At 51.0% G+C, this 15,186-nt stretch overlaps 1 protein-coding gene across 11 annotated transcripts in view; it reads left to right on the plus strand.

Annotated features, from left to right (window-relative positions):
- Window positions 1-15,186, plus strand: part of NFASC (neurofascin) — a 189,727-nt gene that overhangs the window by 126,313 nt on the left and 48,228 nt on the right. For 8 of the 11 annotated variants that reach the window (XM_073802129.1, XM_073802140.1, XM_073802148.1 and 5 more), the window contains 5 exons: window positions 513-683; window positions 5,202-5,252; window positions 11,319-11,430; window positions 11,869-12,053; window positions 13,381-13,512. In XM_073802129.1, coding sequence (XP_073658230.1) covers window positions 513-683; window positions 5,202-5,252; window positions 11,319-11,430; window positions 11,869-12,053; window positions 13,381-13,512 — 651 coding nt within the window. The remainder of the gene's footprint in view (window positions 1-512; window positions 684-5,201; window positions 5,253-11,318; window positions 11,431-11,868; window positions 12,054-13,380; window positions 13,513-15,186) is intronic. The other 3 variants (XM_073802158.1, XM_073802133.1, XM_033852399.2) reach the window with 1 other exon arrangement.

Raw genomic sequence — 15,186 nt, forward strand, 5'->3', positions numbered from 1 at the left:
AACATCTCTAAAATTGGAAGGTGTCCTAAAATTGTTCGTATGCATCATTGATTGGTATACCTCTTACAATTATAATTGGTGGTGCTTTTTCTTTCTTGGGGATGAGTAGACGTTTAAAAAATAAAACAGGTGAACTTGACTCCCAGTTTGGGGAGCATCTGAAGGATTGTGTTTCCTCCCTCTGGCCTCGGAGCCAGTCAGATCTTTTGTGGCACGAATAGGAGATAGAAAAGCATGGTCACGGAGCCTGAGCATGGTGGGCAGGCAGGTCTGAATCGAAATCCTACTCCCCTCTCACTGCTTTTGCAACCCAGATCATGTTAAATCCTCTGCTTTCTTATCCTTAAAATGGGAATAAGCCCTGCCTCAGAGTTGAAAGGATTAAATCAAATAATGTCAAGCTCCCAGCCCCCACCTGGCCCTCTGTAGGTGCTCAATTACCAGAACTATGATGATTTTTATTACTGTTATCGTTACTGCTAACCTCCCACTGTACCTCTGCTTCCTTATAGCCATGGAGCCCATCACCCAAGACAAGCGTGTCTCCCAGGGCCATAACGGAGACCTGTATTTCTCTAATGTGATGCTGCAGGACATGCAGACGGACTACAGCTGCAATGCCCGCTTCCACTTCACCCACACCATCCAGCAGAAGAACCCATTCAACCTCAAAGTCCTTACCAGTAAGTGCAGGCCCCTGCCCGGGGCTGGGAGCTGGGGGCTGGGGGCAGCAGCCCGCTGAGCCCAAGCGGCCCCTGGCACCTGGGTCTGGGAAGAGCCTTGTCCCCAATCTTGACCTAGAAATCCTTGCAGCTCATTGTGCCTGAGTGACTTTAGCTGCTCTTCAGCCACATCTCTTGATTCTGGAGCCTTGAGTTAAACTTGGTCCTACTCCACACCAGCGCTTCTCAAATTTTGGTGGAATCAGAATCACCTGGCGGGCTTCCCTGGTGGCGCAGTGGTTGAGAATCTGCCTGCCAACGCAGGGGACATGGGTTCGAGCCCTGGTCTGGGAAGATCCCACATGCCGCGGAGCAACTGGGCCCGTGAGCCACAATTACTGAGGCTGCGCGTCTGGAGCCTGTGTTCCGCAACAACAGAGGCCGCGATAGTGAGACACCCGCGCACCACGATTAAGAGTGGCCCCCGCTTGCCGCAACTAGAGAAAGCCCTCGCACAGAAACGAAGACCCAACACAGCCATAAATAAATAAATAATTAAAAAAAAAAAAAAAGAATCACCTGGCAAACTTGGCACCCGTACCTAAGCCTAGCCCTCTCCTGCCCGGCAGTCTGGGGCCTCTTTGGTCTTCATTAGTTCTCCAGGTGTTTAGGGACACACCACAATTTGAGAAGCACTACTGTAAGTGGTCATCCACCATCGCTCTCATGCAGCCAGCTTGATTATTTCTAGTCTTTGTTTGGTTATCTTTATTTCTAGAAGAAAGCAACAGTATGGAATATCCACGTTAGTGAGTACAGCAAAATGAATTGTGTTTGATTCTGTAATAAGTATATGCTGGACCATGTGGAGTCTCTGTGTTTAAAAGTTGCAGGTTTATCTTTTAGTTTTATTTGTTTTCAGTTTTATTCCCTGATTCTGTTTGGCTGGTATCAGAGTGAATCAGCATTTCCTGACCCATTTTAGCATTGTGACCCTCCACCAGGAGAGAAAGAAGACAGTCAGGTCAGAGAGACACTTTTTTTGCCAGGTGCCAGCCGGCCTGGAGCTTTGGCTGCAAAGTCCTCAGCCTGCTCAGGACATTGAAAGTGGCTGTGTTGGTTTATACCATGGATTTGTAACTTGCCTTCTGTAGAAAAGCCCCCCATAGACCTTCGTCTGTCTGACCCAGCTCTGAGTGTTGTTTTCAATGCCAGGGGCAGAGGCGGTCATGGGGGAGGCCAGGCAGAGGGCCCCACGTGGGCGCGGGCAGTTTCCGCAGGTCGAAGGAAAGAGGCTGAGCCCTGGCTTCCCGGAGCGCCCCCCGGAAGTGGGTGGGTGGTTGATGACGCCTCCTGGGTGGGCGCAGGCGGTGGGGGAGAGGCGCGGGTGAGCTCACCCCTCGGTCAGGACAGGTGGGCTCTTCTCTCCCCACCAGTTCCTGCTAGTGATGGGAACCCCTGGTGCTGAGAGTCAGCCCTGCCCCACGCTCCGTCTCCACCACAGCACGGAGGGGACCCACAAGAAGCAGCGTCCCTTCCGTTCCCCTTCTCCTGTTGTGGTCCTTTTCTTTCTTCCTTTCTCTTCATGTCTTCCCTTTTCTTTTTCACTTCCTTCTTCACTGTTTTGCCTCCCTCTTTCTTTCTCTCTTCTTTTCCCCTCTCATCTTTCTCTCTTTGAACCCCGTTTCACCCTCCTCTAATTCTCCCTCTCCTGCCTGTACAGCTCCCCACACACTGCTCTGAGTTGCCCGTGCTCTGATAGCCAACACGATGGCCAGCAACCCAGGGACAAGCCCCCCTTGTTCCTGGCAGGGTTGCCCAGCTCCGAGCCACTTGCTACCTGTTCCCTGGTTTTCTTATTCCGGACCCAGGCCCAGAGAGGACCCCTGCAAAGAAAGTTGGGTTGTCTGAGATGTCGCCTCAGTGCAGGGGCGATCGCCTGCCAGCTGGCTGAGCTGGGGAGGACAGTGTGGTCTGCCCAGGGCCTCAGAGGGGCCTCCGGAGCCAGGACAGAGCAGGCAGCCTTGGGCAGTGGGAGAGACAGGAGTACGAAGAGCAAGATGCTCCCTGGATAGCCTTCAGTGCCATCACCTTGAAGTCTGCCTGCTGTTTGCGGACTGAGTCAGGGGACCATCTGCAGTCCTGAGCAGAGGCCCTCACTGTTACACGGGGTAGAAGCAGGGAGGTAGAGGTGGGGAAGAGCCTTCCTCTGTGGAATTAAGCAGCTGGAGATTTCAACAACATTTACAAGTTGAACTTTCCAGAAACATCCTTTTCCCTACCAGAGGAGGTAAGGGATGTTTGTTTCTGCTTCATTTCTGGGTCCCCTACTCCACTGAAATCGCTTTCCCCCAAATGCTGAGAAACCCCCTGGGTGATGGGAACAGAACCCTGTCGGCTTCCTGGAGTTCTCCCAAGGGCAGCTTTGGCCGGGAGCAAGTTCTGGGCATCCGAGCCAGCCCAGAATTGGGCACAGTTGCTTAAAATAACTCAGTTGTGCTCTCTCTGCTTTCCTGCCTGGAAAGGACACAAGCTTTTTCTTGTACCTTCAGAACCAGGTCTGGGGGTGGGAGACAAAACAGACAAGTTGGGACAGCTTCAAAGACTGTTCTCACCAGGGTTTTCTTTCACAGTCTGCCCATTGGGGAAGAAATACATCTCATCACAGCCCAGTTTTTATTACCTGCATTAAAGGAAGAAGAGAAAGGGATCTAATACCAAATACTGGGCAATATAAAGTCATTTTAAAATTTTGTTTTGGGATGCAGTCAAAGACAAACAGTGAAGTCGGAGTAACAAAGAGATGCCTGTCCCACTTTGTCCACACCACCCAGGCACCGGGCGCCTCCTAGGGACAAAAGGCAGCCGTGGTGAGGGAGGAGGGATGGCCCTGAGGCGGACGGTGGAGCGCTTACCCTGCTTCCTTCTAATGTCTGTCGTCTCAGGGACCTTCTTAAAGGAGTCAGAAAGTCTCCCTAAATCTCTCAGATGTGCTCCAGAATCCACAAACCAAGAGGTCAATCCTGAGCTTGGCCACTTCTGTTTCACCTGGTGGCACTGGGAGCATGAAGCAAGGGCCCTTTCACCTGTGTGTGCCCTGTCCTCCCCAGGAGGGGGACGTCACCACCCAAGGCCAGTTGCTGCCCCTCCCGCCCCTTTGCCACCCTGTCCCTTCTTTCCACTGCAGATCAGTTCCCACCTTTAGCTCCAGATAAACCCACGCCAGCTTCCCAAACGCAGGCTAGGTCTTTTACAACTTGCTCCATTTTAAAGGATGGTTCTGAATAATGAAACTCCTTCTAGCAGGTGTTAAGCAAATTTGCGATGCAGCGCAATGCGGGTCCCAGAAAAGAGCTCGCCTTGCCTCCCTGGCATGAGTGGTAACAGGATTTGATCTGTCTTCAAATATGCAAATGTTCTGGCAGCACCTCTCCCCCCTCAGGCAGCTGGGCTCAGTCCAGGCTTCTCAGGGCCGTCTGCTTGGCTTCCAGTCGGCTGTTCCACTCCCCACCCTCTGTTGGTACTGTCAAAACTTGAACCCAGTAGCTGGAAGGGGACAGTGATAGGAGAATGAAAATCTACTTAAGGATGTTGGCATGATGGTGCCCTATTCCAGAATGCCTTTTTCACTGAGGATGAAATGCCCAAAGGTTTTAATTACGTAACGTTGGAGCCCACTGATGTTGTTCCTTAAGGAATGGCTTCATCCCAAGCTAGTCTAGAGAGCTCTGAACCTCTGTCTTCGTCTGCAGGCCTTTCCCTGTTCTAAGTGTAGAACTCACAGCTCACACTCTCTCCCCTGTCCCAGGCGGCCTTTCTAATCCTAAAATCTGAACCTCAGCCTGGCCGTCCCCCCCTCCCTGGACCACTCCTCACCTCCTCAGAAGGAGGCCTTTCTGCCAACAGACACATCTCGGAGACCAGGGCGGCGCCCCCCTGGACAGGTTGGGGGGTGTTTGTTGCTGGTCAGCGCATGATTGCTGGACAATGCCAAGGGTCTCTCTGTCCCACTCTGTTGATGATCTGTTTCTCTCTGTCTTGTCCCTTCATTTACCTCCCACCCCTTGCAAGTTAACTTCTGCTCAGGTAGGGTTTTGCTCTTGCCCCAGGGCTCACTAACACTCCTTTCTCTTCAGCGACCCCAGGAGCTGGCCTGATCCAGAGTCCTGGGAACTGAGGATTTTGGTGGGAAAGAGTTGTTCCAGTTGCTGCGGGATACCACTAATTCTTATCTCATTTGTTTGAAAACATAGTAGGACCAAGCAATTAAAGGTCAAGCCTAATTTCTTTATTAAAAAAGAAACATTACTGCCTTCTTTTGCAGGATTTAACCTTTTCTTCCCTTTCGGGGGCTGTTTTGTGTTGCTTGTTCTTCACCAAGCCCATTTCCTTTCCAAATATGCTGTGTGTTTCCTTTGCAAAAGACCACTGGTGCTCCCTGGTTGTTTTGTGGCTTTGCATTTCTGTTGTTCTCTCCCGTTTATGCCTCCATGACCTCTCCGTGGTCCCTGTTTGCTCACCCTCTTTTGTTTATTGCAGACCACCCCTATAATGACTCGTCCTTAAGAAACCACCCTGACATGTACAGTGGTGAGTCGCCGTGGTAACCTTGGGAGTAACCTTGCCGGTCCTAACCCCAGTTTGCCTAACTTGACTGATACCATGCCATTAACTCACACTGGGTACCGAGTCTGACAGTTGGCCAGGTCAGATACCAAGGCGCCACCTCTAGAGCGCTGCTCACGGGGAGGAAGGTGGCCAGCGTGGGAGGGGAGGTGCGAACCCTTCGAATGTGCCAGCCTCCAGTCTGAGTTCTGGACAAGTTGGTCAAGCCAGGGTAGGACTTCAAAAGAGCTTCTTGGAGGGTTCAGTAGAAACTTAGGAATCAGTGGTGGATGGATGGAGAATACCTGAGGATAGGGAGTTCCCACAGGCAGGAGGAAAGGGGAGGTCTCGTCTCTATCGGTGGTTTAAAGAACACAGAAAGCTTTGTAGTGTGTGCTTAGCTAGCTCTTAAGTGTCTGGATGTGAATTGCCTGCACTGGCCTCTAGCCTTAGTTACTGGGGTACCATTTCACAGGTCCCATATCCCTTTAAAATCCATCTGGGAAATAGGAGGAAGAGTCTAGCTCTGAGTTCTCTTTCAAGGTAAGTATAAAAGAAGTTGGACCATCCACTGCAATCTATCACCTGGGTCTCTTCCCTGCTGTGGGAGTGCATGCAAATCCAGTGCCCATCCACCCACACATTTGCAAGTCATGGAATAATTTCCATGAGGCCTATTTCTAACTCATCACACAACTGGTTGCTCAAGCTGATTAGTAGAGTAATTGGCTGCTTCCACACCTGAGCTACCCCCAACCATGGCTCAAGAATGTCTTGTTTTCCTTGAGCAGCCAGAGGAATCCTCATTTGCTGGCTCTGGAGAGGCAGCTGGCTCCCATCATCAGTTATGCCTCGGAAGCTGAGGCTGCAGGTCCCCAGGGGGGTCATTGTGGGCTCAAATAGATAGGAAGTGTCTGTATTGTGATGTGCTAATATAAACAATGATCGGTGTCTGGACTCGGGGGTGGGAAGAGGGAGTGAGAGCCAGCGAGAGTGGCAAAGGCTTTAACTCGGCACCGGGCAACCAGAGCCACATTGAGATCCTGCCAAAGAGATTTACTGCCCGAGGAAGCAGGGGACCTTTGTTGGATTCGGGGCATTGTTTGTTTTCAAAATAATGGGGCCAACACCATTGTGTCAAGAGCCCCAGAGCATTGGTGTGGAATGTGCCTTTTTCTCAATTGGACTCCGGGTAATCTGTTATGGAAGTATTCTTAAAGCTGGAGTCTATCAAAGCCAGAAGGTCTCTTAGAGGCTATCTGGTCCAAGCTCCTTGCTTTATATAAGACAAGCCACTGAGGGGGACATGCATATAGAGTTGATTTATCAGTTATATAAGTTTAAGCGATTCCAGCCATTTAAACCAGTTTGTGACCAGTGGTAGATATTATTGTAAGTGAATAAGTAGGAGTTATAAGAACCATCCAGGGCTATGAAACCAAGCAAAACTCATAAGAGCTCAGAAGAAGATGGACCTCATCTCCTCAATCCAAGGCAGAGTGGGGCTGACCAAGTATGACCCCAGCTGGAAAGGGTATAAAGTCAAAGTGAGGTACATGTTGAACAAAGGACAGCTAACTTGAATGCTTCTAGAAAGAAACAGAAAGTGAAAAGAAAGGAAAGAAGATAAGGTCCTTCCTGAGTTCAGGGAGCTGGACAGAGAGACACAGTATGATGAACAGTACCCAGTACACCTCTGAACTTGGCTTTGAAGTATGCCTCTTTTGTAACAGTAGGGCCAGCCCATGGCTGTACTTTGTCCTAGTGATCTCTATAGTGGTTTGGTATCCTCTGAACATATGCCAGATGCCCCCTGACCTGCTAAGTAGCAGGGGGAAGCTGGTCTGAAAATTGTAACTTGCCACTTAGGATTCATCCAGGAAAGGAGAAAGGAAGATAAGGATGTGTGCTGTGAGGCAGACTGCCTTGAATTAAACTCAGCCTCCAGGACATACCATTGAGTGACCTTGGGCAAGTCATTTAGTGTGTCAGACCTTTAATCTCCTCATCTGCAAAATGGGTGTATTACCTGCCCCGAAGGCTTGTTGTGAAGCTTAAACAGGATAATGTGCTTATGTTCCTAGTGTGGTGTCAGACACAGCAATGATTAATAAATGTTACCATTATCGGTGTTAAAGGCTTGGTGTTGACTATATCAAGTACAGTTGTTCTTTGCCTCTAAAATTAAGAGGGACGTGGAGAACTTGAAGAGAAGCTTAGGGGAGAGAGGCAGGCACAATTATGGGAAGAAAGTACTACGGAGGGAGAAATTTTAGGGCAGACTAGCTTTCCAGAAAGCTTTTCAGATTCTCAGCTATGCTGAGAACTGGATAAGAAAAACCTCCAACTACAGCATGAGGGATTTGGGTTAGATTTATGGAAGAGATTTCCTTGGCAGTAGAAGGTATCAAATTTACTAGACAAAGAGTTTTTCTTGTCTTCTGGGGTTGTTTTATCAGCCGTTTCTAGAGCCAGAGAGGTGGTGAGATGCCAGGGATCCAGGCCCATGAGTTCTCAGTTCTGAGAATCACAAGTTGCTAAAGGTAGGATCCAGCCGCCCCTAAAAGCTGTTTGTGGATTTCAGATACATCTGATTCATTGAACTCTCTTCTGCTGACACACAGTACTTGACAGAGGGGGAGCAACTCGGGTTTTCAGCAATTTTGACCCGTACTTTTGCAGGACACGATTGAGGCATTTACCATGGGCTCTTTAAAGCCGAGGTGGTTGAGGCAGAGGCGTCTGCTGACGTCCCCCTGCTGACCAGATTTCCCTGGAAACTGATGAGCCTGCTCTTGTACCACATCTTGTGAGAGGCAGGAGAGGATGGACTGCCCTTGGCCTAGAGGTCAGATGGGCCTGCATGGGAAGCTCTTCCCCAGTCCTCACAGATGTGAACTTTAGCATCTGGGTTCTGAGATGCTCAGATATCAGGTCCAGCCCTGAAGATACGGGAGAGTCAGGGAAGCGTCATCAAGCTGGAGAGGCTGGGATCCCCACCTCTGAGAAGGTGGCGGGATCCTATGATGCCCTAAAAGACTCTGTCATCTTCCACCATATAGAGTCTCTAGAGTAATCAGTCGCCTTTGTCTCCGACCCTCCTTCTGGGTCTACGTCTCCAGGGAAAGAAATGAGCTACCCTCCCTTGGGAGCAGTGGCTCCCAAAACCACCAGCTGGATTATCCTTTGTAAATTTTCCTGCAAATCCGTTTCATGTAAGACCACATTTTTTTCACGATCTCCCCTTTGGGTCCAGCTTTCTCATCCCTTAATGATACCATGTGTCACCCTGCCTCCTCTTCAAGCTTTCTGTGGCTTTAACAATCCAGCTGAGATGTCTTTGGAGCCTCTTAATGTCCAGCCCAGCTTCTGTTTTTCCAGTTTGGGCCTGACTTGATTTAATAGCCATTGAGGAGAGATAGAATCTCAGCTGAGATGGTAAGAACAATATTTGAGAAAAGCATCACGGAAGAGTTTCACCAGAGCAGCTCATTAAGACAAAAATATCTTTCTCCTTTACGTCTTTGGCCCTTGAATTTTGGTATTCTTTGGTTTGAGTACAAAAACTCTTCCCAAAGCTGACTGTCAGAAGTAGGAACAGAAGTAGGGTATCCATCTTTAAAGAGAGAGGCGATATAGAACAGATGCTAGAACACAAGCTTTGACACCAGACGGTCCACAGTCCAAAATCTAACTGGCTTGTGACCTCGGCAAGTCTGTTGACTCCACTGAGCCTCAGTTTCCTCTGTGGAAAATGGGAGTAATACCCCCCAAGTTTGCCGAGAGGATCGAACGTGATGATGGTGATGGAGATGGAGCCCAGCCCCAGCGCTCGGCCCATAGTAAACGGCCAAGTGGCGGCCTGATTATTACCTCTGCTTTAGGATGTTCTTCCCTGTAGTTTTGAATTTTGGCTCATTTCCCAGTAGCTTCTCCTCCTTTGGAACAACTCTGTGGCTGCTAGCCCACATCCTACAATTGAAGGATTGCTGTAACCTTTTTATAGTCACAGCTGCAGTGTGTCAAGGCAGCCACAGCAGCCCTCGGTGTTCATTTCCCCCTTTCCTGTACTTAATGCTTTGCTGGTCGTGTGTACTTGCAGGGCTGCACGCTATGGTGTGAATTAAATGTCCACAGGGTCACAGATTGGTTTCTGCAGGTTTTGTTCCCATGTGGAAGGAGTATGCCGACTGAGTTGCCACGTAACCCCACGGTTCGCAGCTCTCCCAGATTCACCAAACCGGCACCAGAGCCTCCTGCCATCAAATCTTCTCCTCATGTGCCCCTGACCTTGTGTTGTCTGACCGTGTGGGTGATTCCGGGATGATGGGTGGGAGGAAGCTGCTGCTTTGGTATCAGGCTTCTTCGGTACTGAGAGCTGGATGCTATAAGAGTTATAGACGGTAACCAATTAACCACATAATGGCTTAACCCCTTCAGTGGCCACTGTTGTATATGTGTGTGCTGGTGGGACAGATGAGCATATCTACAGAGAGAGAGATAACATGGGGTAAATTGTTGCCTTTTTTATCCTCTTCTCCTCTTGAATTTATTCATCCCACAAACACTTACTGAACACTCGATATGTGCCACGTACTGTGCCAGTGGCCTAACTACCTCCACGTTTCATCAGTTCTTCCCCTTGACGAAAGGATAAAAGAGGTGCCAACTCTACGAAACGCACTCCCCTGATGGCTGATGGAGAGAAGCTGGGCGCCCCTAGGACAGGAGCCCCACTGTTCCAGCCAGCCATTAGCTAGCTCAATAAGTCCAGCAACGTCACAGACACAGAGATCCCCCTGCCACTCTGTCCTCATTCTGCCGGCACCCTGTAACAATACCTGACTCCTGCCGGGAAGAATGCCTCGCTCTCGCTCCAGGCATGTCTGAGGGCTCCCAGCTCCTGGCAGCCCTGCCTCCCCTCCAGCTCTCACCTCTCCAGCTGAGTTGAAGACCCATGAAACCCATGGGTAGGCCCAGCTTATATTTATATTTTTAACTCTTCTTGTTTGCAGTCATACACCTTTTGAGCAGGGGTGACTGCTCCAGTTTCCCTTTGCTTTGTGGTTCCTGGTTGCAAAATCCTTGTTCTTCTCCGTCCCATCTTATCCGCTTCCATAGAACTGTGCTCTGAGGGAGAGGTGAGGCTGAGGTAAGGTGGGGTCCACTGCGCTGGGGTGACCCCAGACTTGCATGACCCCTTCCACAGGGAAATAGCCACCCTGACAGCGTCGCTCTCTGTGAGCCATCTGGCTTCCAAAAGCTGTGTGCATGTCATTGATTCCAGACCCCATGGCTGCTCCAGCCTAGTTGAATTGCAGATCGCCTCTTCCATCTTGGCTGCCCCTTGCCTCTCACCCCTCCCCCAGTCTCTCACATCCAATTAACACCCTCCTCCCCAACCCCCTTCCAGAGTCATTAGTGAAGAAGCAGAATGGTCTTGGCCCCAAAGTGATTTCCTGTCATCTCTGTTCATTAAATCTCTCCATGTCTTTGCTAAACCATTAATAATACTCCCTGCATCTCTGACTGTTCATCTGAGTCTCTGTGGCTTCATCCCAGCTCCTTGTCTCCAGGGTCCCAAAGAGCAGGTTATCCTGTGGCCCCCAGATGTTCCTTCTCTTTCTTCCACTGCTGCTGAGATGGCCTCCCTGGAGGCCACCGTGCTGGCCTCTGGATCCCAACACGAGATGCTCGGGGAGTAGACTACTCGCTGCTCAGGCAACTCCTCCCCCGTTCCAGGGCCAGAGAGGCTTACTGAACTGGGAGGGAAGCTGGGCTCCTCTTGGCAGATCCTGTCAGAACGTAGAGCTGCTCACACACATGTGCTGGTGGGGCCGAGGAGCCCTGCGCTTCCTAACACACCTCTCTTAATGATGCCCCGGCCCTTGGGGTGGTCTCAGCGGGGAGGGTCTGGGGCTTGGTGCCTCTGAGGGTAAGGGGGTAAGCAGGAGGGCATGATAACCTTTCTCTCTAGCCCGACAGCTCTGGCCTAGCTGGGTCAGCCCTCTGGGCAATAAGCTCACGAGAGCTCGTTCCATCCTGTTTCAGCCCGAGGAGTTGCAGAAAGAACACCCAGCTTCATGTATCCCCAGGGCACTGCAAGCAGTCAGATGGTGCTGCGTGGCATGGACCTCCTGCTGGAGTGCATCGCCTCCGGGGTGTACGTACAGTTTGCACCCCGACTTCTGGTCACCCTCCAGGAGGCTGGGCTGGGGGTTTGTGCATGCTCTGTTCTTGCCACATTTTGGGGGGGCGGGCGTTGTGGCAGTGCAAAAAGCGAGGCGAACAGCTCCTAGCGAGGACGATGCAAATCATAGTCATCTCTATCCCACTGGCCGCCTCTCTTTTTTAGATAATGAGGAAAGGAGGTGGCTAGGCTTCCTGTATGTGTGTTAGACCGTCTTGTGACCTTAGATAGGTCCCTCAGGCGCCCTGTGGCTGAGCGTCCCCTCTGCATAGGAGGCATCAGCTCTCAGAGGACATGCATCCTCCTGGGCCCGAGTACACTTGAAGGATACCTGGGTGTCCCGGGCTCCATACAATAATAGCAGAGCCACATTTCATGATAAGTCCCTGTTTCTCGCCTGGTCCCTCTTAGCCCAACACCAGACATCGCATGGTACAAGAAAGGTGGGGACCTCCCGTCTGACAAAGCCAAGTTTGAGAACTTTAACAAGGCCCTGCGTATCACCAACGTGTCCGAGGAAGACTCCGGGGAGTATTTCTGCCTGGCCTCCAACAAGATGGGCAGCATCCGGCACACGATCTCGGTGAGAGTAAAGGGTACGTTGTGTGTATTTCTCATTACGATGATTTTGCCAGCCCTACGCTCCGTGGCCACCCTTCCCTCTCAGGGTGGTTGGGGGGCAGGGTGAGTGGGGAAAACGTCCAACACGCTGATTAGTGGCAATAGTGTCCTGCAGGAATGGTGTCACCCCCAGGTGTGTGTGTGTGTGTGTGTGTGTGTGTGTGTGTGTGTGTGTGTAAAAGGGCAGGGGGAAAGAGGGAGGTGTTAAGGGAGGGAATCTGCCCTGACCATTGCCCAACTCCTCTTTGTGCCTGGGGCTCCCTCAGCAGGTGCGCTTTCTCCTGTGGCCTATCTGGATCACCCAGAACCTTTCTGTCTTTCGTTTCGCAGTCCTGTTCACGGTGTGTTGTCTTAGGCCTGTACTGTCTGTATACTTGTGTGTGGTTCTCTTTTAAAAATGGGGAGTCGTCATGGCCCAAATTATTTTTCAAAAAATCACTTCCCTCCCCCCAAAGCATAGATGGGCCACCTGAGCTGTTGTAGGCAACAGAGCACATGCCTCTGTGGGGGTCCCAGCCACGGGTTGCGAGGGGGGTGCACTAGTCACTTCTCAGTCTGAGTGGTGGGCTGAATGAGGATTGGGGTGATGAGGTCTGAAACCACAGCGCAAGAACTTTCCTAGTACATGCTCAGGTTGACTTGTGACCTTGGTTTCAACACCACGCTCGAACCAGGGGCTCTTAACCCTTATTGGGGTTTCAAGATCTTTGGGACTCTGACCCAGAGGACCCTCTTCTCAAAAAAGTCCATATCCACATATTCACAGAAATTTCCAGAAAATTGGAAGGGGTGGCCGGCTAAGAGCGTCTGCTCTAACCGAAGCTTAGTGTCTAAAAGAATGAATATCAGGCCTTTCCTAAATGGTCTGATCCTGCAGCAACAACCGCAGGAATCCACAGGGCCGAGCCCTGCTACTTGACCACCCTCCCTGGCTCAAGCCCTTGGGTGCACACCACGAGTGCCTGGGGAGCTCCCAACGCATTGGCCGCCCGGTCGTCCCCTGAGGATTCCGATTAGTAGGTCGACGATGGGCCCTGGCACCCATGTTTGTTAACAGCTCTTCAGGGAGCCCCAGTTTAGAACTCTTGTTCTGTGAACTTGAAATAAATCAGTCAGCGTCTGTAGTGCCAAGCTGACCAAAGGCAGCCTAGACTGTCACCCTATCGGGATGAGCCCTGGGCAGGTGGCGGGGGCCTGGGGCTGGCACTCGGGGGCTCCTGCCTTCCTAGAGGGGGCCCACTGGTTCCTTCTGGCTGCTCCTGTCATCTGACACCCCTGCCTATGCCTGTCCTTGTCTTCCAGCTGCTCCCTACTGGCTGGACGAACCCAAGAACCTTATCCTGGCTCCTGGCGAGGACGGGAGACTGGTGTGTCGAGCCAACGGGAACCCCAAGCCCACCGTCCAGTGGATGGTGAATGGGGAACCTTTGCAATGTGAGTAACGCACTGTTCTCCCACCTGCCTCTGCTCTGTCTCCTGCCAGAGGATGCAGCTCACCATCCCTGCGGGCCAGCCCTGTTGCAGCAGAAGTGAGGGAGTAGCCCATCTCTTTGGACATCTCAGGAGGCAGGAAACCTGCCTCATTTGTGTGTGAGAGAGAACAGAAGGCTTGTGGTTATGTTCCCATGCTTAGGGGATTTCTGCTCCCTGGGCTTTTTTCATAAATTTCTGCCTTCTGCCCTTTATAACTACAGAGCCCAGTTCAAGGGCTAGAGACCTCAGCCTGTATCTCCTGAGAGTATAGGCTCTGAGTGATGGCTGGGGCTCAGGAGGTAGACGAGAGCTCGGTAACTCATTTCCATCGTTTACCCAAGTTCCTCTCTCTGCCGAGGGCAAAATAAGAGGCAGGGTTACGCGACAACATGAAAGATATGGTCAGAAATGAGGGAAAACTTCCCTATGAGAGCAGAGGTGCACAGTGCAGTTACTGAGTGCGCACAGACGTCAGGAAGATTTAGTCCTACCCAGATACCGGAGTGCGTGACTCCAGGGATCCTTCCAGCCAGAGGTCAACTCTTCACATCATTTTCACTCCAGTTGCATTTACTTTTTAAATGTCCTGTCCTTACTTTCTCTAAGGGGTCAGAGGAAATGCAAACAGTGTTATCAACCCGATGGGGCAAAAAATAGATGGCAAGACCTCAGAGCCTAACTCACAAGCAACAGCTGATAGAAACAGGTGGCGAGGCAGGGAGACAGGTAGAGGAGAACGCACCTTCCTAGACATTTATTGTGTGCCAGGCACTGTGCTTTCCTCTTACCTCTTTAACCTCAAACATTAAAGATGAGGAAATGAGGCTCTGATGGTGCAGGGAATTGCCCGAGGTCACATGGCTGGTGAGTGGGGAAGCTGTGGGCTGCTGTGACAGCGCAATATGTCTACCCTGTCTAGTACTGAGCATCTAGTTATCCCAGGAAATATCCTGCCTCTGGATACGAGCGACACACGGACACGGCCTGCCCTCTGCCCTTCTCCCTGTCCTGGTAGCAGTGTGGGGACAAAGCAAACAAAGGCTCTAAACTTCACAGCACCATTAAGTGAATGCAAAGTTCAGGATTTACAGCTGAGCCTTGGCCCAGGGAAAGGTCCCCCGTCACTCAAGGGAGTGACCGGGAGGAAAGCTGGTCTGTGGGAATTGCCGGGCAAGGAGACTTGAAGTTGCTGGCATAGGCTTCCTTTGCGCTTTTTTGCTGAGTGGAGACTCCGGAAAGATGATAAGGATGCTGACCTCGGCTTTGTTCACCTGCTGATTCCCTAGTTCCGGCCTCAGACTTGCTATCTGTGGGGTGGAGCCCACGGGGCCAGACCCTGGGTTCCTCTCTGCCGACTTCTGTGGTAGGTCTGAGTGATCCTGGATGAGTTCCTAGATCACGCAAACCAAGTCATCTGGCTCAGTCCCGAAATCTTGCAGAGGAAAGGCACCTTCTGGTGGTGAAAGATGAGAAAAGTAGGGATTCTTTACACTTCTAAAAAACTTTTATTTGTACAGCTCATTATCTCATTATCATTCTCTTATCTTAACCTTCCTCAGAGTAGGGGAAAGATGGGAGTAATGCTTCCGCATTTGACAGGTGAAGGAAATGAGGCCCAGAGGGGTTATTGATTTG

The sequence above is a fragment of the Tursiops truncatus genome, chromosome 1, assembly GCF_011762595.2.
Source record: "Tursiops truncatus isolate mTurTru1 chromosome 1, mTurTru1.mat.Y, whole genome shotgun sequence".
Taxonomy (NCBI): domain Eukaryota; kingdom Metazoa; phylum Chordata; class Mammalia; order Artiodactyla; family Delphinidae; genus Tursiops; species Tursiops truncatus.